Raw genomic sequence first — 23,320 nt, forward strand, 5'->3', positions numbered from 1 at the left:
GTCATTGGAAAAAAGAGAGATACCTGAGGAAGAGCTTGCACGAATAATGGGAGGGAATTATTATAATCTTCAGGTCACTCAGACTAAATCTGTAGTGCCATCATACGCCTGATGCAGCTTGACTGAATGGATTACATGCATCACAACCTGTGAAAACACTTTCTTACTCTGTGTATTTCTTGTTTTTATTTAAGGATAATATTTTCAAACAATTTTCCTTTACTTTTAAGAGCTTAGTGTTGCAACGATATGTATTTTTGCGGAAATTCTTGGACCCCAATGACTGTGTGAAATATGTGGAGCTTAGCTGCGTTACGGAAGGACTACGCAGTTCTTCCATCACTCCATATGGCATGGTAAGTGCATCTGACCAATATAAAATATTTATGAAATAATTTTAATTGGATTCTGCATCATAAGAAGCAGGACACTGTCTATAATGTGTACATGGTTCAAAAAGGGACCATACATTTGCAACCAATATCAAAGAGTTCTATAAATAAACTATTGTGAATGAAATATACTATGTACCAACACTGAGTAATCTTAGTGAGTCTATCTATAACTTCTCCATTAAATTCTTTGTTGGGCTTTTTTTAACAAGTGGAGTTAGCTTCTGTGTTTTGTGTGCATTCAGAATGGCACCGCTTGTGCTTTGAAAAATAACCAGATAATTTCATAAAGTACTTTACTAGCAAACAATTCAAAGTCAATTGACTTTTTTTTATTCAAATAAGTACTTCCTGGGGAGAGATAACAGAAAGCTCCCTTATGTGCATTTATCTGCAATACATTTGGACATGCATGGCAGTCTAAATCATATAAGCTAACTGAAATCTAGAGCAGGTGAATCATGGATTTAAGCTGTAGGATTGGCTGCAGCTTTAAGAAATGAAGGTGACTGGATGAACCGACAAAATAGCCTGCGCACCAGAGTTTCTGGGATTAAAAAAGGTGGAAAAAATGCTATTTTATGCACATCACTTCCCTTTTGGTTTGATGAGATTACCAGATATTTCATCACACACAGTGAAAGGATGTTTTGTTGAAGACGTGCGCAGTGAGTCATATTCACTCTGTTTTACAGGATCTGAGGTTTAAGGAAAAAGTGCACTTTCCAGCATAGTGCATCAGGCATCCGGCATCCGGCCCTGGGTGATGGGAGTCCGTGCTGCTGCGGCTCTCGGGAAACTTCCATCACCCACTGAACGTGTGGCTGGCCTACGGTATGCTAACCCCCATCGTGAAGCAACCTGGAATCCCCTGTCTGCTACATGGAGCCTGGCTCCTCTGGTTCTTCCTTGCAAACCTCAGTGTCCCTTACATAGTTCAAGCTGCCGTGTTTAGGGTTGGAGTGTTAGGGCCGTGGTCTTGTGACCCCATGTTTGCCAAGGCCATGCCTGGAGTTGCGGCTCAGCTAGCTGTGCAGAGGATCAACAAGGATCACTCACTGTCCATGGGTATCACTTTTGACTATGTCATCCTGGAAGAAGACTGCCAGACCTCAATGGCCTTGAGAGGCTTTATGGGTTACTACACACAGGCTTCATCTTTCTTAGGGCCCATAAACCCTGGATACTGTGAGGCAGCTTCTCTAATTGCCAAGAACTGGAACAAGGCACTGTTCTCCTGGTCCTGCGTGAACCATGAGCTGGAGAGCTCTTGGCGTCACCCAACTTTTGTCCGCACGATGCCCTCACCGATCTGGGTGCTGCGTATACTGGCACGTCATTTCCGTTGGGCAAATATAGCCATTGTGGCCTCGGCTGATGATGTGTGGATGGATACATCCAACAAGGTAGCTGATGCCTTAAGAAGCCACGGTTTTCCTGTCAGGATGGTGCTCTCCACTAGCAATGACCCTTCCAGTATACGCCACTCCCTCAGTAAGATCAAGAAGTTGAAAGAGCTTCGCAGTAAGTGTTGATGAATTTAGTGACTGTTCCAAATACTCTGTAAGGCTTATGCCAACACTAGGTGTAGTTATTAAGAAATTACCAACATGCATTCAAGTCTACAAGGGTAATTGTGTATCTTAATCCTCCTGTTATTGTCAGATTTACTCACATCTTTTATCCTTGGGGTCAATCTGATTTAAACCTAATGTCAGTTCTCGTGGGAATTATGTTTTCCCTTCCCCTATGTCTTGTGAACTATCAGTGGTTCACATCACAGGTATATTAATGTTAAAGACATAAAGCAGATGGAATTGTTTTGAAGATGTTATAGTGACCTCAATATCATCCAAAACAACCAAAACAAATGTGTAGAAAATTATATTTCTTTTGTACTTCTTATGTTTTATACAGCCTGGGGTCCAACTGACCTGAACACAGATGCATACAAAATATGTACAGGACATACAGTGTATTCTGAAAGATCTCATTCCATCAGCTTAAAGGAGTCTTCACTCCTGATCCTGAGACAGTAGTGCAGTAAACCTATTAAACAGAGGTCTTAAAATCAGAGCCTTTAATCCAGTTTCTGGTCCTGGATTTGTAAGATCCAGAGTTGAAGACCTCTAACCTTTGGAGAGCCATAACTTGTCTTCTGTGTTAATCCCCCCTAGTGGTGATACTCTGCATGCATTCTGCCCTGATTGGTGGGGTAACTCAAAAGCTGCTGTTGGAGACAGCTCTGGACATGTACTTGACGGATGGCTCAGTGGTCTTTGTGCCCTATGATACACTACTGTACAGCCTACCATACAAGCAGGTGCTCCATCCTGCATTGCGCCGCAATAGTAAGCTAAGGCTGGCCTATGATGCTGTGCTGACAATTACTATGGACTCAGAGGAGAATTCGTTCTACAAGGCCTACCAAGATGCCATCAAGTCCAAGGAGATGCCTGCAAGCATCCAGCCTCATGAGGTATAATGCTAAAATCAAAGTGTTAACTTTAAGCCAATTAGCTAAGGGTATTGGAAGCTAATTTGCTCAACCATCAAGACATCTGCAAAGGTTCTTTTCTATGCTCTTCTGGTCTTTCTGGTTAATGTTTTACATTATTACAGGTTTTTAAATGTCTCTTTTGCACTACATCTGTTGTAGGTGTCTCCTCTTTTTGGCACCATCTACACCTCTATCATCTTCATGGCTAATACTCTGCAGAACATTCACAAATCTACTAGCATGTTCTCAGGAGCAAATCTAGCCCGCCACACAGGGAACCTGGTGTTCCAAGGTTTCAGCCAGAAGGTTCGCACCAATGGCTCTGGAGTTAGCCTACTGAACTATGTGGTTCTTGATACAAATGGTCAGTCCTGGGAGCTGCATCCCACGTACAGTGTGGATGTAGAGGCGAACATGGTTCGGTACCTGGGTGTACCTATACACTTCCCTGGCGGTGCACAGCCCAAAGCTGATTCCAGCTGTTGGTTCACTCCTGGAGGACCACTTTGTACCAGAGGTAAGCACAAGTGAGGGCAAGAATTTAAAAAGTACTGGGGAGTTTAGTACTAAGAATAGTTAACTTCTGAGTATGATTATATATATATCACAAGCTGACTGAGCCACACTTAAATAATACATGCCCTTTGATTGGAAATATGTACAGTACTGTGTAAAAATAACGCTTCATTTATTTAATTTGCAGTCTAATCTGCCATTAAGTATTTATTGATTTTTCAGTGGCGAAAAACGTATCTTTAACTTTTTTTAATTCATTTCATTTGACTTTCCCATTTTTTATGCAAATGGATGGTCATATATCTAATCTCTAAAAACATGTTAAGGCTGCTAAGGAAAACGTTAGAGTCTCTTTGAATGGGAACATAAAGTCGAGTTTTCAATCAGTTCAGAAATGCTGTTATTGGTGGACTAATTTCAGAAAAGACGATAATGTTGTTTTTACTGGATATAGTATTTCTCAGTTATCAAACAGAATTGTCAAATTTTGTTTTCCTTCTCAGGGGTGGATCCTCTCCTGTTGTTTGAGGTGTTCATGTCAGCACTTCTTGTAATTGTCCTTGCAACCAGTCTTGGATATTGTATAAGGTATGTTTGCTGTTAGAAAACTACCAACTGAAGATAAATATTTTTGCAAAAATGTATTTAATAAGATGCGGAATTGCACTGTACTCACAGATAACATTCTTCTACTGACACTTTGATACTGTTTTCTGTTGCAAATTTTTCCATCTGAATTATACATTTAGACGTCGCATCAGTAAGATTCGAATGGTTAAAGGTCCCAATAAGATCCTCCTCACTCTGGATGATGTGACCTTCATCAACCCTTCCCTCAGTCACAAGGTCAGTGTCATACTGATGACATCACATGTTCTCTGAATGGAAACAACATGCATAAACACACTTCAATCAATCTTACTTAGATAAGAGATCACTTGTGATTGCATTCAAGACTTTCTCCAGTTAACAGGACGATTTTCTGTTGTACATGTTTTATATGCATTTGGAGGTATTGCATAAAGCCAACATGAAATTTACTGCTTCAAAAAAATTCAAAAGCTCTCAAATGGTAGCCAAGTTCATGTCTTATTTTATAACATGTTTGGCCATTTTTGCTTTAGTCCATTGTGCATTACATCAGTAAGTCTACTCCATGCATGTTTAAATGTATTTTAATGTAGCCATGTCACAATTATGAAATCTTGATGATTAATTGCTGTATAAATGATTGTGGTTTACAACTGAATTGTCTTTTTGTTTATTGTATGCTTCTACTAAAGTACAACCCTAAAGTGGCTGATTAATTATAGTCACAGGAAGTAAGTACACCCAATTAAATTTTTTTCACATATGTGGACATTTGTTAGTATTTTATTTTCAGTACAATGGAAATTTGACATTTAATAAATTAAATCAATTATTCAATTATAAAATGTCATTTTTCTGTTAAAAAATTGAAACAACTTTATGTAGGCTTTTCATGTAACTATCTACCCATTTCTGACATCTACTAGGACGTTTTGCCCATTCCTCCATGTTCTTTAGAGACTTCTTTTAGCATCTTGAGGTCTGCTCTTGGGTTAAATGTGCTACGATGGCCTCATCTGGACATGTTGGCAGTGATTTTAAATCTCCACTTGTAGATGATCTTCTGGACAGTGGAATAATTGATTTCCAGTATTTTGGATATCTTCTTAAACCCCTTCCCAGAGTCATAAGCATCTACAACTTTCCTACTGAAGGCCTGACAGAGATCCTTTGTTCTAAGCATGATGGTACCACATACTCCAATAACAAAGAGGAAACCAGACCAGATATCTGAGGTTGACATGCGACACGTTGCTCCAAGATATTTTTTAAGAGTGTTCTAAGCATTAGCACTTGATTGGATGCACCTGATTTCAGTTTGACATGTTTGAAGTAGGGACATATGAATGTTCTTATTTTTCCGACATAAGAAAATTGCATTGCATATATTTCAGTCATATAAAGGATCACAAAAACTTTATCTCTAAACATTGTTTAAATGAAGACCAAACATCTATATGTCCAAATATGTTAAAGTCTTAAGTTTTCATTGGATGTACTTACTTCTTCACATGACCATATTTTGAAGACAGACATAGCCCAGGCTCAAATAAACAAACAATACTCATCGCTGCTCTCTTTATAGGACTCTATGCATGGAGTTAGAGCACCAACTCAGATGTTTATATACTATTTGTTGCAAAATAAACATATGATTGTGAAAGCTAACAACTGTGGACAATAATTGCAATCAGCTGAAATAATTGCAATCAGGCGATTATGTAATAATTGTAACAGGCCTGCTTTATTAGGCTTGTACAAGAAAAGCTTGAAAGCCTTCTGGTGATTATAATTGAATAATTATTCAGAACTATTTGAAATTATGTCTCCTAATTGATGGTGGTTTAGAAGGTGAGTCTGGAGGACAGTAAGGCTGAACTGGAGAGACGTTTGTCAGACATGGACAGTGGAATGAATTCACCTCTCTTCGCCTCCAGCCCCACTGAGCCCAGCTATGAAAACTCAAATGTGGCCATATTTGAGGTATGTTGGAGTTAATTCTACATCACACTTTAATCCAGTTTTCATTTTGTAAGCCAGGAAAATATATTCTGTACTGTGTTTCTGTATTATTATTACTTTACGCAGGGCGATTGGGTTTGGTTGAAGAGGCTGCCATATGGACATTTTGGCTCTATCAATCCAAAGACTAGTGATGTCTTCGAATTGGTATGCTTCTTTAACTGACGTCTTTCACGTCTGGTATAGTATGTCTTTGAGATCTGCTGACAGTAACTGTTACCCAAACAGATGAGGGACATCCGTCATGAGAACCTGAATCCATTCATGGGGTTCTTCCATGACTGCGGTGTCTTTGCCATAGTGACTGAGTTCTGCTCTCGTGGAAGTTTAGAGGATTTGCTTCGCAATGAAGACGTTAAACTGGACTGGATGTTCAAGTCTTCCTTGCTGTTGGACCTTATCAAGGTATACAGACAGGGCAAAGCTATGGATGGAATGATCTGTGTGAATGGTACACTATAAGCCATGATAACTTGTTACCAGAGTTGTATTCACACAACAGTCTTCTTACTTCTGTGAAATAATAAGACTCAGGATGAAGTGAAAGATACAAAAATGACTTAAGCCACTTCATAGAACTAATTAGTACATCCAGTAATTATCAGAACTGAGGTTTGTGCATTATTCTTCTCTTTTTGATACACTCTTGGGCTAAAATAAAGGTCTAAAGTTTCAAAGAGTTTGTGAACCCTTTAGAATTTTCTATATTTTTGCATAAATCTGAACTAAAACTTCATCAGATTTTCACACAAGTCCTAAAAATAGATAAAGCGAACCAAATTAAACAAATGCGACAAACACATTACACTTTGTCATCTATTTATTGAGGAAAATGATCCAACATTCTTATCCGTGAGTGGCAAAAGTATGTGAATCTTTAGGATTAGCAGATAATTTGAAGGTGAAATTAGAGTCAGGTGTTTTCAGTCAATGGGATGGCAATCAGGTGTGAGTGACCACCCTGTTTTCCTGTCTTACAGTGGCTAATGTTAATGTTCATGAGTCCACCATCAGGAGAACACTGAACAACAATGGTGTGCATGGCAGGTTTGCAAATAGAAAGCAGCTGCTCTCTAAAAGAACATCGCTGCCCGTCTGCAGTTTGCTAAAGATCACAAAGACAAGCCAGAAGGCTATTGGAACAATGTTTTGTGGACAGATGAGAACAAAATAGATCTTTTTCATTTAGATGAGAAGCGTTATGTTTGGAGAAAGGAAAACAGTTCATTCCAGCATAAAACCTTATCCCATCTGTGAAACATGGTGGTGGTAGTATCATGGTTTGGGACTGTTTTGCTGCATCTGGGCCAGGACAGCTTGCCAACGTTGATGGAACAATGAACTCTGAAAAATACCAGCAAATTCTAAAGGAAAATGCCAGGACATCTGTCAGTGAGCTGAAACTCATGGGTCATGCAGCAAGACAATGTCCCTAAGCACACAAGTTGTTCTACCAAAGAATGGTTAAAGAAGAATAAAGTTAATGTTTTGGAATGCCCAAGTCAAAGTCCTTAACTTAAACATATAGAAATGTTGTGGAAGGACCTGAAGCAGCAGTTTACGGGAGAAAACCCACAAACATAACAGAGTTGAAGCTGTTTTGTACGGAGGAATGGGCAAAGATTCCACAAAGCCGATGTGCAGGAACGTTTAGTTGCAGTTGTTGCTGCACAATGGGGTCTCACCAGATACTGAAAGCAAAGATTCACATACTTTTGCCATCTACAGATATGTAATGATGGGTAATTTTCCTCAATAAATAAATGAAGTCTAAAACTTTTGTCTCATTTTTTAAATTTGGTTCTCTTTATCTACTATTAGGACTTAGGAAAATCTGATAAAGTTTTAGGTCAAATTTATGCAGAAATATAGAAAATTCTAAAGGGTTCACAAACTTTGAAGCACCACTGTATGGCCAATCACAAGGCAGTATAGATGCTCTTACCAATGTTAATATACAGAAATTCAACAAAGAATTAACACTTTATGGGCATAGCTCAGTGGAGACATTTTGTAGATGCTTATCTTAAATCTTAAACTAACCATTCAATTAAATTTTAAATTCACCATTATTTTCACTACCCTAAACTCAAACCCTGGTCCTAATCCTGACTCTGAACCTAATACTGTTGAGAATCAACCAAATTTCTTCGTATAGTTTCATTAAAATTTGAGCATTTGTAGATAATCAATACGGGCTATATAAATAAAATGGGACTGGAATTAGTACCTAAATAACTGACATGGACCAGAGAATATAGTCGGTTCCAGTAGAAGTAAACGGAATAGAAAGTACAAATCCATCAAATTTACTTAAGCACATGTAACTTAGTAAATAAGACTTAAACTACCACCCACCTCTGCGTTCTACATATACTTATCAAACTAGCGATACCACAACCTACTTTAGCTAAAAAGTTATTTGAATGCTTCTTAGGTGGAAGATCAACCAAGATCTGTTCCCAGTGCAGAAATCTAATTTGCCTTTTGCCTTAATTTGGATTTGTTAGGGCATGAAGTATCTGCATCACAAGGGTGTGTGTCACGGGAGACTCAAGTCCCGTAACTGTGTGGTAGATGGACGCTTTGTACTGAAGGTAACTGACTATGGCTACAATGAAGTTCTCCAGGCCCAAAAGTTCCCTTACACAGAACCCAAAGCAGAGGGTAAGTTAATGATGTATATAGTAAGTATGATATACTGTATATAGTATAGTTTAGAGATCATCAAATCTAGAACTAGAACTGGTAGTTAACTGAACTGTAGATGTAACTGATTGGTCACCTAGTGTCTCTTAACAGTGATTAGAAAGTCCCAGACCGGGAGAAGACGTATATATTGTATAGTAATGTAGTTCATTGCTTGTTGTATGAAAGGATTCACACTGAATTTGCTCACAATACCAGCTTCTACTGTACCAAAACAAAGCCATCAATAGGCCACATAGGAGTCCTATTAATAACATATTAGAATGTATACATAGAATATATTCTAGGTCTGGGTAAGTTCCTGTTTGACTTACACCAGCTATACAGTACCCACAAAAGTATTTGGACACTTTAACCATTTGAGCAAGGCTAAACTTTAGGTTATTTCCTAAAATGTTTAACAAAATTATATTTCTTTCAAAAAAAACAAAAACAATTTTAGCATGGTATCAAACTGACAGTAGACTCTTTATGTCGAGAAATCCTAGAGAAGAACTCCAACCAGACTGCACTGTAAAGCACAGAAGTGGAAAAGTCTGGACCTTAAGTTTTTCTTACAAAATTGCTGGTGAGCTCATGTTTATTGATGGAATCATGAACTCAGAGGTATAAAAGCATTTTGGATGCAAACCTGCAGACGTCTGCTAAGAAACTTCTCAAACAAAAACACCTGAAAAGCAGCCTTTTGAAAAAATACTTTGCCAAAATAAAAATTAGTCTTATAATTGTCTGTTTACAATGCCACTTAGTTTGACTAACATACAGAGCCCTGCTGGTGACATCTCGTATAAATAAAAATAATGTGTGGCCACGACTTAGTAAGGAGTGGGAATGAGATAATTAAGCCTTGAACATAGCTTAATAAGGCATGTTCTCTTTCCCACCCCTTATTAAGTCGTGGCCAAGACGTAATTATCTCGTTCCCATGCCTTACTGACATTAATTTTATTTAATACAGGATGTCACCAGCAGGGCTCCGTACTAACATAATGACTTGAATACATTTTTAAGTATTGCACAAACGTCCAAATACCTTTTGGGGCCACTCTATATAAGATTCTTAATTCCAGTGTTAAAGTCAGCACATTATTTTGAATTTGTAGGCTTTCAGACATCTGTCAGAACTTGTCTGATTTATTTGATGTTATAAGGGTTCAACATGTAGTCCACATGACACATTTTGTAATATGCACTACTTATTTTAATGCAATAGTTAAATCTACTTTTCTCTGTGTGTGTGTGTGTGTGTGTGTGTGTGTGTGTGTGTGTGTCCATCTCTCTGTCTGCAGATTTGCTGTGGACTGCTCCAGAGCTCTTGCGTACTTCTCACCCTGGTCTGTCTGGTACTCATGAGGGCGATGTGTACAGCTTCTCCATCATCATGCAGGAGGTGGTGCTGAGAGGACCTCCGTTCTTTATGCTCCATATGCCTGCTGAGGGTCAGTCAATAACTCAGTGTGAAGAAATACTTGCCCACAAACGCTGTTGCAAGCAGCGGAAAAAGTGAAGAGAAAGTATACTTAAATAAAAGCTGGGTAATGTGTCACAATCTCACTCAAATAAAAGGGGAAGAATGGAGCACAAAATATGCATGCACGAAAATAACCCATGAAATTAAGAATCCAGACATAAATATTGTTGTTTTTTTCCATTGAAGTAATTCCAATGCTTGACACGAGGTGATCACATGCTACATAACCCAAACTAGTGAGTCCACCTACCTTAGCACTCTTGACTAATTCTGTGTGTAATATTTCAACTAAAACACAGTACTGGCCCTTGTGCAAAGGTAAATCAGCACAGTTGTGTATAGTTTCATTTTACACTGATATGAATTTTTATTTTTATGTAATGCAAAGGACCTCTAGCAAGAGAAAAATAAAAAAGACAGAGAAACCTTCTGGCATTTTAGATTTGTAAGGAGTTTTTGAAGGTCTAAATGAAAATGAAAGTGTAATTGAGTAAGGGTACAATTATTCAATTTCAATAATGCTTAAGTAGACCACAAAAATTCCAAAATGATACTTAAGTATAGTAAAAAGTACTTTTAACTCACTTAAGTATTTTCTAGCCCTGATTGCTAGCGAGCACCAGCAGGAAGATAATTTGGTACTTATAACTGATTCTTAGTAGCTTTCTTATATTGCTATTTTGTTTTGAAGTAATATTTGGATCTCTTGACTCATGACTGGAAATTTAACCAGAATTTCCAGTTGTATCAGCTCAAAGCTTGTGATCAACATAAATGGCAACTGAACTGTCTTCTGATCTACAGAAATCATTCAGAGGATTAAGAAGCCCCCTCCACTGTGCAGGCCTGTGGTTTCTCCTGATTATGCTCCTATGGAATGCATTCAGCTCATCAAACAGTGCTGGAATGAGCAGGCCGACCGACGCCCCAGCTTCGACGAAATCTTTGAACAGGTGACGCTTTTTTCAATAGAATTAGAATTATTTATCAGACTGCAGTGCTAAAAAATCTTGCATAAATTCAGTCTCTTCAGACCCTTCAGATTCACAAATGACAATTTTTCCCTAACTGTAAATGTAGTTGGTTAGCCATGACATGTTTGGTGTCTGAAGTTTACTTCTTTAGTTTTGCACTTGAGCTATGAGGCGAATGTAGCTAACAAGTAAATTAGTAACCAGAATAGCATGGTGCAGACTAAATGCTTAAATCATCACAGACTTACTTCAAAACACATTTAGTCGTTAAATAATCTCAAATAGACTTGCTCATGTGGTTTCTGACATGGTGTGACAAACTGATTCCAGCGGCTCTTCATATTGTGTTAATAATAATGAGTGGACACACAGAAATGGTCCAGAATTACTTGGAAGGAAAATCGTGTTTTATTAAGTCCCATTCAAAGTTAAGAAATTTTTTTCCTGTAAAGTTACTATTTTGGAGATACAAGGTTTTGTCTCAACAAGTGACTTGTTAGCTACATTATGGTCAACTACATTTGCAGTAAGGAACAAATTGTCAATTGTGAATTATGAGTCTCTGAAAAGTCTGAATACATTAAATGTCTACAAAGTTCTGATTTTTTTTAGCACTGCAGCATAATAAGTGATTCTTTACTGGTCCTAGAGAACTCTGTTATGTTAGATGGGCTTTTATATTTCATGTGTCAGCTGAGAGCTCCCTGAAATGTTGTCTTTGCCCCCAGTTTAGGAACATTAACAAGGGGAAGAAAACAAACATTATAGACTCCATGCTACGCATGTTGGAGCAGTACTCCTCCAACCTGGAAGAGCTCATTCGAGAGAGGACGGAGGAGCTGGAGATTGAAAAGCAGAAAACTGAAAAACTGCTTACTCAGATGCTGCCTCCGTGAGTGTTACATATTCTTATTCTTGATGTGTGTTCAAAAACATATGTGAACACACTAGAAACAGACATACTTACTTCCAAACATCCTTATATTAAGTAGTGTAAACCTCACAACAATTCCATTTGATTATAATGCTGTAGGATAGATTCAGTCTTCGGTGATTCCTCCACTGTATAATTATTTGGTACGATTCCGGACTGTTACAAGACTAATTTTTTTAATACACTGAACATAAGCTCCCTGGACAAAAAAATTAGCAACACCCATTATTGCTTCTCTAATACTTGGTTAAGCGTCCAGTTGCTTTGATAACAAATCTTCTTAGATGATGGTTGCTCCAGTCTCTTGTCTGTTTTGGTCTTCTTTTCCACTTCACGTCTGACACTCTCTCTACATCAGCTGTAGGGTGTCTGTATGTAACTGCTTCAACAGACATTATGCATCACTGTTTCACAGTTTGACTGACCAGCTAAATCCTCAGACTTCAATCCCAATTCTCAAACAGGAACAGCAGGTAAAATTCTTAAATAGACACGAGCTCTGGTTTAAATGTGCGTTCGGTACACGGAAAAGGGGGCTAGAATGGATCTCAAGACACTAATATAACTCTTACCTGACAGGATTGAGACTGTAACCATGTACACTACATGGCCAAAAGTATGTGGACTCCCCTCCTAATTATTGAGTTCAGGAGTTTCAGCCACACCATTGCTTACAGGTATATAAAATCCAACAAGGAAACAAACAGTTGCAGTAGAAGAGTTCAGTGACTTTAAACATGGCACCGTCTTGGGATGCCGCCTTTGCAAGTCAGTTTGTGAAATTTCTACCCTGTTACATCTGCCCCTGTCAAGTGTAAGTGTTATTAATGTGAAATGGAAACATCTAGATGGTGAGAAAAGTGAATTCCATAAAGACATAGTTTGATGAGTTTGGTTTAGAGGAACTCCAGTCTTAAACTCAACCCCATTGAACACCTTTGGGATGAACTAGAATGTTGATTGCAAGCCAGGCCTTGTGAGTATCTGACCTCACAAATGATCTTCTTTTAATTGAATGGGCACAAATTCCCACAGACACACTCCAAAATCTTGTGGAAAAGCCTTCTCAGAAGAGCGGAAGCTGTTATAGCCGCAAAGGAGGAGCTCATGGTTTTAGAATGGGACAACCAACAAGTTCATATAGGTGTGATGGTCAAGTGTACTTTTACCCCTGCAGTGTATTAGAAAAGAAACAATGCGACTAATTCTTTGTCCAGTGAGCTTACAAATATCACAGGACCATTTATTTACACTGTAGTTGGATGCAGGCAATAAGAAAAGGACTATATTGTATTTTGGCCAAAACATGTTTGACCTTCAGCATAGAGAAGGTATCTGGAATCAGTGTCCGGAAGAGGTGTGATGTCATGTTGTTGTGTATTTGCTTGAATAGTTTGATCATGATGGTAATTTTAACTGAAGTGCCTCAATTAAATAGCTCATTTTAAACTTTTGTTGTTTTTTAAAGAAAAAAAATCCATTTGTATCTGCTGTTTCTCTATATTTAAATATCGGAATCAGAAAAGATAAAGTTGTGTTGTGCCATTTCCACTTCAGTTTGATCGCACAGTGCACTGGTGCATTTTACACCCCTTTAAAATAAGACTTGTTTTACAATTCCGTTAAATAGACATATATTTACACATCTTTCAAGTTTAAAAAGAAGGACTGTCATTGTGCTTTGCAATATGAGATATTTAAGTGTGTCTTCTATCCCCAGGTCAGTTGCAGAGGCCCTCAAAGTTGGCTGCACAGTGGAACCAGAGTATTTTGACAACGTGACGTTGTACTTTAGCGACATAGTTGGCTTCACTACCATCTCTGCCAACAGTGAGCCCATTGAAGTCGTAGACCTGCTCAATGACCTGTACACCTTATTCGATGCGATTATTGGAAACCATGATGTCTATAAGGTAAAGAACTCTCATAATCATGTCTAAATTTGAGTGAAATATAACAAAATGAATGAATGAAATGTAATGAAATGCAAAGTGTGTAGTCTGAGTGTGCAAAATGTGAGTTGTACACCATAGAATTATGAAAAATCTCGAAATATTCCTTAACTCCCCACATTTTGTACCTCACATTTTTATCCACGTTTTTTCATTTTTCCAATTCAATATAGTTCAGTGTACAGCAAAAATAACAGTTTTCACCTCAATGCCCCAAATCATTTTGAAAGAATTTATGGAGGTTAGAGGAATGACCATATATCGCGTATTACATGCTTCCTCTGCAAAGAAATCAACTGCATGAGAGCCTGACGTATATATAGAAACATGCATTGGTCATGACCTTTAAAAGCAGTGAAATATAAATAAGCTGGGAGCAGCCATTGCATAAAATAATATACTGTACATGCATGCAATAACTAATCCATTTAACACTGACACTCTTAAGGTAACTAATGTTTTTAGAAGCTTAGATGTTGTGAAGATCTGGAACTAATATACACTGGATTTTTTACCGACGTTCAGGTGGAAACAATAGGAGATGCGTACATGGTGGCGTCCGGTGTGCCTGTTCGCAATGGAAACCGACATGCTGCAGAGATAGCCAACATGGCACTGGACATTCTCAGTGCTGTTGGTACTTTTAAGATGAGACACATGCCTGATGTACCGGTCCGCATTCGCATTGGACTGCACACGGGTCAGTAGCACCTCTTTCAGACACATATCTGAATATCAGAAAACTCTCTCTTGTAAATGTCCCAGATCACAACTATGGAGGAACTCTGGTGTTTTCAAGCCAGAGAAACATCTTCAACTATAACAAATTAGTCAGGAAATGACAGAAAATATTATTGTTGGACATTAAACCCATTGGATCATTCTACCAAATTGGTTCAAAGACTGTATTAAAAACATATTTTAGACTTTTGACTGACTTGGACTTCAGACTGATATCCTTTTGCTTTGAGTGACTGTATGCCTTACTTATAAGCATGTATGCGTAATATTTGCATATTCTATTAAAATAAATAAGGTAACATTACATTTTATCACTACCGAAACAATCATAACACTACCGAAACTTTACCATATGTTTTGGTAGTGGTTCTCTCTGTCCAGTGTTATCCGCAAAGAGATGGTGGGGGTGCAGGTTTTCGTTCCAAACAAGTAGAACACACCTGATTCCACTCTTTTAATCAGTCACTCTCACCCTTTTTCAACAGATCACGTGGGCTCCTACTTTATTGCAACAAAAACCTGCAGCCACACCAGCCCTTTGCAGATTAGATTGGACGCCCTGTCTTATAACTATATCAATTAATGCCTTTCAGTTCAAATAGACTATAACAAAATCCTTATATAATAAATAAAGTATAAAGTAAATATCTAAGCTCTGAATACTTGTTTTTTTAATAGTTTGTTTCACTGTGGGACTGCAGTTTGAAATACATCACAGTATGAAAGGAAAATGTGTTATGATGTCAGGTTCACGTTGACTTTAATACTATATCATTTTTGTAAGTTATTGCGCAAAATATTACTGCACTGTTTTGTCTACTGCACTAAGCGGAAGTGATTAAGTGATGCTGTAAGGCGAACACTATAAGGCCAAAAATATCTAGAAACCCCTCCTAATTAATGAATTCAACTAGTTTAAGGTGAACTCATTTCTGATACAAGCATTCAGTTGAGCAAATACAGAATACCACTGTCAGTAGAATGGAAGCAGCTGCGCATGAGCCTAAGATCTCCACAGTGTATTAGAAAAGAAACATTACATTCACCATCAGTTTATTACACCTACTCATTCATGCAATTATTTGATCAGCCAATTGTGTGGTAGCAGTGCAGTGCATAAAGTCATGCAGATACAGGCCAGCAGTTTCAGGTAATGCTCACATCAACCATCAGAATGAGGAAAAAATGTGATCTCAGTGATTTTGATCGTGGCATAATTATTGGGTCCAGATTGAGTATTTCTAATACTGCCCCTCTCGTGGGATTTTCACATACAACAGCTATTATTGTTTATTCAGAATGGTGAAATAAGGAAAACTTATCCAGTGAGCAGCAGTTCTGCGGCTAGATGGAAAAGCCTTGTTGATGATAGAGGTCAGTGGAAAAGGGCCAGACTGGTTTGAGCTGACAGAAAGGTTATGGTAACTGAGATAACCACGCTGTACAATCTGTGTAGCATCTCCACATGCACAACACATCAAACCTTGTGGGGGATGGGCTACAACAGCGGAAGATCACCTCGGGTTCCAGTTCTATCAGCCAAGAACAGAAAGCTGTGGCTGCAGTGGGCACGAGCTCACCAAAGTTGGACAGCTGAAGATTGGAAAAATGCAGTCTGGTCTGATGAATCTCGATTTCTGCTGAGGCACACAGATGGAAGGGTTTAGAATTTGGCAGCATGAATCCATGGACCCAACCTGCCTTACGTCAACAGTCCAGGCTGGTGGAGGTGGTGTATTGGTGTGGGGAATGTTTTCTTGGCACGCTTTGGACCCCTTAATATCAATCAGTCATAACTTGAATTGCAGCCTGTTTGAGTATTGTTGCTGACCATGTGCATCCCTCCATGGCCACAATTTACCCATATTCTAATGGCTACTTCCAGCATGATAATGCACCATGTTTAAAAGCAAAAGTTTCATACTGGTTTCATGAACATGACAATGAGTTCAGTGTTCTTCAGTGGCCTTCCCAGTCACCAGATCTGAATCCAGTAGTAGATGGTAGAACGTGGTAGAACGGGAGATTCGCAGCATGAAAGTGCACCTGGAAAATGATGCAGTCATGTCCAGAAGGACCAGAATCTCAAAGGAATGTTTCCAACATCTTGTGGAATCCATGCGACAAAGAACTGAGGCTGTTTTAAGAGCAAAGGGAGGCTCTACCCAGTATTAGTATAGTGTTCCTAATAAAGTACTGAGTGAGTGTATATCTGAAATACCTGCTATATCTTGTTCTTCCAAATGTCTTGGCAATAAAACAATGCATGACCCAAGACATTGTGTTTTTCAGGTTCTTGTGTGGCTGGCGTGGTTGGTCTCACCATGCCCCGTTACTGCCTGTTTGGGGATACTGTAAACACTGCCTCCAGGATGGAGTCCACAGGGATGCGTAAGTCAGTCTAATTAGTACTTATAAACATGATGACAATGAGGGCATTGCCTCCTGTGGTGCTCAGATACGCTGTTGCCCAAGAGCAGAGAAGAATTCTGGGTGACCAACCTGAAATCACACTGTTGCGTTATTGAGCTCCGTAGTCACAGCTAACACAGTCACAGTGGCGCAAGAAATATACTTTTTGGTTTGTTGGATTTTTGTATATTTTTTGCAATTAATTACTTCACTGATTTTTGTGAGTTGCAGTGGTGACTTAGAGAGAATCATAAAGGGTTCCTCAGGGCCAGTATTCACCAAGTATTTTAGTTAGTAAAAAATATAAAAATATAAAAAATATATTTTTAAACTTAATTAAATAAGTAAATACTAATTAAGGTAAATGCAAAAATCTACAGCACTGCGCAAAAGTCTGAGACCATATTTTTCAGGCAAAATGGCCATTAAATAGAACTTACTCATTTCTTAGGAGATATTTCTGAAGAGATTTCCGAAGATATAATCCACTTGCTTAAGAAAGGGGAAAGCAAGTGAAAAAGCAGGAGTTTCCAAAACTGGAGTGAGAACTGAAGATGTAATGAAGGCAAAGGACTTGAACTTAATGGCTGTTTTGACTGGTAATAAATAAAGGGTAGTCTCTGTACTGTTACTCTGTACTGCACAGTGTGTACATTATAATATTTGAAATACATTGAAAACATTTGTGGGCATGGTGAAGTTCAGAGAGACTTTCCCGTAAAGCAGCATGTCATTTTTGTCCACAGCATACCGCATCCACGTCAGTCACACCACTGTTAATATCCTTCTTGATCTGAAGGAGGGCTACAAGGTCGAACTTCGTGGAAGAACTGAACTAAAGGTGAAGATTCGCTTAATCTTTTGAAAAAGAAAGCTATGTTTGTACAAGTCTTGTTGTTAACATTCCAATATTTAAATGCAGTGTAGGCCGATTATTTCTGGTTACTAGATTTTGATTGTGTTAAAGTTTTATTAGTTGTGAAATACAGTTGTAGGGAGAGATATTGGTTTTTTTTTTAAGTTCAATGCTTTGATTGAATTATAATTTACTTGGCTTATTTAGGCATTTTTCCCAAAACCATCTTGAATAAAGCTAATACCAAAGCTATTAGCCTTAGTTCAGTAGTGTGGTTACTATCATAGATATACATACCTAGATGCCGCATTGGATCCAGTTAGGCACGTCAACATCACCACTGGACTGTATTCAGTTTAAGAACGATGCTGTCCAAAATTACACTATTTCAAGAATATTGCTCTCAGAAATTATAGGATTATATAACGGAGGGAACGCAGAGATCTATGCTCATGTTTGTGTGATGCGTGTTGTTTGTGTGATGTTTATGTGTAGATATGGCCGTGTGGTTTGTGAGGCACAGAGAACCTGTTGATGTGATTGTTTTTCCTCTGGTTTTATATTAAGCTTATTTCATTTAATAGTCTGTTCAGGGGATCTGAACTTTATGTAGTAGTTATTTATTTACAATGCTGGATATTGCTTTGTAGGTAAATTATAGCATTCCTTAATCCGTGTAGATATTCATCATAGATTAGCGTTAGCACCTTCTTACACCAACCTGAAGTCAGCTTCTTATTTGCCAGCTTCTTGTTCAAACTTTCCCAATCCACCTTAAATGGTGCAGCTTCAGGCACCAGAAAGTTACTGCTGCTGCTCCCGTTTAAGGTGGAACGGGAAAATTCGAAGAAGCAGCGGGCGAATAGGAAGACATTCAGCTTCGTCCTTCTTTTGGGGGTTTATTTTATTTTTATGTATATTAAGATTAGAAGTGATTCACACATTGATGGATTTGCTGATGTGTGTGTGATTATGTTTCTCATACTAAACTCGGTTTTTAACGTCAGACTGAATACTTTTATGCTGGTCTGGATGGCTAATTAGCACGATCAGTTATTAAAGAAATAAAAGCTACCAAGAGCCATTCGTACAGCCCAGATTAATCTGTGTCTGAGGATTATAACAAAACAAACTTGGTGAAAATCACTTGGGCAATAAGGAAGTTGTGGCTGATTTAATCCTGAGACTCATCATCTATCAATACAAGTGAACTTGTTCACAAGTGGATCTTGACCGCTCCAACATGGCGGACGCACAGACGTATCGCCTCACATAGAGAACAACAGGCAACGCGGCATCTAGGTATGGATATCTATGGGTTTGTATTAGCATTAACATTAGCATTAAAATTTCACCTCTCCTGGCAGGGCAAAGGCATGGAGGAAACCTACTGGTTAGTGGGTAGAGATGGGTTCACTAAACCACTGCCTGTGCCTCCAGAGCTCAAGTCAGGGTAGGTATTCTGACCAAAATCTGATTAGGGGTAGCTAGCCTTGTTCCTGGAGGCTAGCATCCTTTAATGCTCATTTCACAGAACTTTTTTTAAAAACTGAAAAGCTTTGTCTGAATGTGGGTTTAAAAATTCACATTTGATACTATGGCTGAACCATAGTCAAACTGGACCTAATCTGAAAGTTGTCTTTGACAGTAAGGATAGGAGAACCTCCATGAGTGAAGTTGGTTGCCCCTGGTCTTAGCTGCCCCTTTGCTGTGTTTGGCTTGTTTATCGTGCCTCTTCGATATATCTTTCAGGCAAATGGCCCACGGCCTGCAGATGGAGGAAATAGCCCGATACAAGCGGAAGAAAGCTGAGGCGGCACAGCTAGCCAAGAAGAACTGAGGTAGTGTTACGCGTGGAAGATAACATTGTTGGGTACCTGACTTTTGGATCGTTCATTGCCTGAAGAAGCAACAGCCCTGTTCTTTACCTCCACACTCATCTAAATGCTTTCCCTGCTGTTTTTTTTTTAATGTCACCGTTATATGTAACTGTCTCTCAAAGCAGTGGAGAGGCAAGATCTTTCATAAAGAATCCAAAGTGGATGAAGTATTCATAAAGAATCTGATAAGCTTTCATCAGGCGTATGATTCTGAGCTGTCAGCTTGAACACATTCAAGACAAAATGTGTGTTTATCTGATTGGCTAGTTATCTGCTTATGATTTTTTGGCATTGTCATCACAGTTATGTCAGTGTCAACAGGCTCTGGGAGAAGACACTGATAAGCAGCACTGATCCAGAAAGAGTCTAAGGGTTCAAGATGCTTTATGAATACGCCTTCATATGGAATATGGGTGCCTGTGCCACTTCCTTTATTTCTGTCTCTCCTTTTGTGCTTTCCTCTTAAAACAACCATATTTAAACTACCCAGCTTTCACTATGTTTCCTGCAGTCTGGCAGCTGTACCCCTTTTATCTTTTCAACAAACTGCATAATGAGGCTACAAATGAACAATGTCAGTGGTACGTGTGGAAATACACTGTCAGGCATCCCATAACTGAGGACCAGACTGAAACAAAGTTAAAGCTCAGAAGTTTCAACATGGTTGTATGAGGCTCCTTCTCCACTCTTTCAAACAAAAGTGGCAAAAAAAAAGGGTTCTTTGGAGAAATGCCTCAAAAGAATTACTTTGGTGGCCTAAGAATTTGAGTTGTTTTTAAAGTTTAAGCTTAAACAGAACCTGTTTAAGGTTTTATACCAATTAAAAGTTATACAAATTAAAAATTGTATATCCAGGAACCCTTATTTTTAAGAGTGTTTGTTAAAAGACTAATACATGTATAAACTTGGTTCCAGGCCTGACTGAGGGAGTCCTCTGGTGCGAGGGAGGGCCGACACAGCATCTGAACTGACGTTGCTCATTCATTTCATTGTGTTTTGCAGGCCAGAGACTGCACGAGACTTCAAGCAGGTGCTGAAGAAGGCAGTGAGGAGGCTTTCGCTTGTGAGACACGTGGCCCAGCTGCCCACCGTGGAAGGCACTGAGGATAATGTTATGATCCACCATCACTGACAGAACCGGCCCACCAGGGCGTTGTGAAAAACCATGTCTGCGAACGGCTAAAGTGGACTTTTACAAGATCCAGAAATGCAAAAGTTCTGACTCGTTTAAAGTGCAAGTATTGACTGAGAACATTTATTTCAGCTTCTTCCCTTTATTCCCAGTATGAGGCAGCAGATAAGGAGAACACATGAAGAAATGACCCTCTACGCAAAAACTTAGGGCAATGTTCTAGATCATGAGATGCTAGCCAGATTCATTTAACTGGAGGTAACAGTGGACATACAAGATACATTAAGCAAGGAGGATGAGGTATGTGTGAGTGTCGAAGGGTGAACTGCTTTGCGCACCTGGAGATTATACTTCAGTAAGAGGCTCTTCAAATGAATTTGGCTGTGTTGTGTTTATAAATAGCCTATGGGACTATTACACTAAGCCTGAGAGGGATCAGATCAGACTCTGTTCTTGGCCATTAACCCAGTTCACTCAAGTCCATTGAGTGGCTGCTGGACTATGTAAGAGGATCTACCTGAAACTCATACTGGAGGTGTGTAAATAGCTCATTATAGTTTCCATATTATATCTCAGAACAAGAAATGGTACTTGAGTGCATTATAGCTAGTATTTGAGCTGTTTAGGCTTGTTCCTTTTTGGTTATTGTGTAAGTAATATAAGTACTGGTTTGAAGGGATATTGCAAAGTGAACATAAATACAATCTTTGTACTTCTAAGACTTCTCAATCCTGGTCCTGGAGGCCAATTGTTCTTGGTCATTTAGTGTTTTCTCTGCTCCAAAACACCCACTTCAACTTGTACTGTGTTCAGGTGCTTGAAGGAAGGTTGTATATACCACATGGACTAACTAGTACAAATGACCTGCTTGGATGCTTGTTGGACGATAACAGCCACCACATGGAAAAAGAAAGCAAGGAGATCCAGACAATATGTGTAGTCATATGCAAATGTTTGTGCATCCCTGGTCAAATGACATGTTTTGTGAAAATGAGTACATATGCTCTACAGAAAACACACTTTTGCACATTGTAATACACACTTTTATTCACTGAATTTGAGATACTGGGGAAAAAATAAAACCCAAAAAGTTATGACATTTAAGTCTGTCCTCTGTAGAGGATATGCTAACATTGTAACAAAGTAATTTACCTGGGGGGTGGGTTTCTCTACTGTTTTAAAAACGCAAATATTACATACAAGTGCATCGTGTATACTTTTCCCACATACATTGCCAAGTTTACCATTGTTTAATGTTAGAATTGGGGAAGGGGTGCACTGTGTCCCATCTCATGAACTCATGTGACATTTACAATTCTGAATGTCTGGTTTGTAAATACAGCTTAAACCGCTGTTTGGGTGTTAATTACTAATTGGAAAACTGGTATCATCCAATTTCCAACACCACTCAAACGCAGCATCGCTAAGCGTTTGTTAATAAGCTGGGCTTGATTTTCCTGAAATCATCTTAGCACACAGATCATTCTTAAATGGTAGAGCGTGCATCACACTGAACACTCTGTCTACCAGTTGAAATGATCTTAACAATAAGATGCTCTGGGAAAACTGGGCCCTGATTAATCGAATGAGGTGTGTACATTGAACCAGGGAAAGCATTAAAAAGTACAGAGCAGTGGGCCTCAAGGACCAGGTTTGGGAAGTTCTGTTCTAACGCATGGGTCACTAATCTTTTCCACAAAGGCTTGGTGTGGCTGCAGGTGTTCATTCCAGTCAAGCAGAAGCACACATGAACCCTGTTGTTTAATCAGTTGGTCTTCAAACAATTGATTAGTTATACACAGTGTGCTGTTACTTGAAATGAACCACACCAGCCCTTTGTGGACAAGACTCCTGTTCTAAGGTAGTGGTTTTCAACTCCAGTCCTGGGGGCCCTTTTGCCCTGCACAGTTTCAGGGCAGAAGGTCCCCACGTGTTATCCCTCCTCTAACACATCTTATTCCACATAGTAACTAATTATCAGGTGTGCTAAAGGGAAAAATTTGTACACTGGCCCATCAGGCCTGGATATGCCCCCCCTGTATTGTGGTTGTGTGAATCCTGTTGTGCTGTCAAGTGTGATGAGAACCATGACAAAATAATGTAAATTTCTTTTAGAATCAACTCAGGGAAGTGCTCTCTTGAAAAAACTACCCATTAACAAAAATACTGTAATTAATTACTGCTTTACATTAAATAAACTTTTAAAACATATATGTCGATATGGAAAATTTCTTGCAC

At 38.8% G+C, this 23,320-nt stretch overlaps 1 protein-coding gene across 1 annotated transcript; it reads left to right on the forward strand.

Moving 5' to 3' along the window:
- The first annotated feature begins 54 nt into the window (after positions 1 to 54).
- Positions 55 to 22,065, forward strand: LOC118820183 (retinal guanylyl cyclase 2-like). The gene is made up of 20 exons (XM_036588346.1): positions 55 to 356; positions 1,088 to 1,916; positions 2,570 to 2,871; positions 3,052 to 3,409; positions 3,912 to 3,996; positions 4,158 to 4,254; positions 5,848 to 5,982; positions 6,088 to 6,168; positions 6,250 to 6,426; positions 8,532 to 8,688; positions 10,020 to 10,169; positions 11,006 to 11,154; positions 11,904 to 12,067; positions 13,830 to 14,022; positions 14,587 to 14,761; positions 17,095 to 17,193; positions 17,961 to 18,055; positions 19,438 to 19,523; positions 19,823 to 19,911; positions 20,953 to 22,065. Exons 2-19 carry the CDS (start codon positions 1,229 to 1,231, stop codon positions 19,908 to 19,910), a joined length of 3,279 nt encoding a protein of 1,092 aa, XP_036444239.1. The 5' UTR covers positions 55 to 356; positions 1,088 to 1,228; the 3' UTR covers position 19,911; positions 20,953 to 22,065.
- Positions 22,066 to 23,320: the final 1,255 nt, after the last annotated feature.

The sequence above is a fragment of the Colossoma macropomum genome, unplaced genomic scaffold (genome assembly GCF_904425465.1).
Source record: "Colossoma macropomum unplaced genomic scaffold, Colossoma_macropomum, whole genome shotgun sequence".
NCBI lineage: Eukaryota > Metazoa > Chordata > Actinopteri > Characiformes > Serrasalmidae > Colossoma > Colossoma macropomum.

What these genes read in the sequence shown, in the direction of transcription:
- LOC118820183 (XM_036588346.1), top strand. Translation starts at nt 1,229, where the DNA reads ATGCTAACCCCCATCGTGAAGCAACCTGGAATCCCCTGTCTGCTACAT. An exon ending in AGTCTTGGATATTGTATAAG is followed by an intron (nt 3,997 to 4,157) that starts GTATGTTTGCTG and finishes TTATACATTTAG; the next exon opens with ACGTCGCATCAGTAAGATTC. An exon ending in ACCCTTCCCTCAGTCACAAG is followed by an intron (nt 4,255 to 5,847) that starts GTCAGTGTCATA and finishes ATGGTGGTTTAG; the next exon opens with AAGGTGAGTCTGGAGGACAG.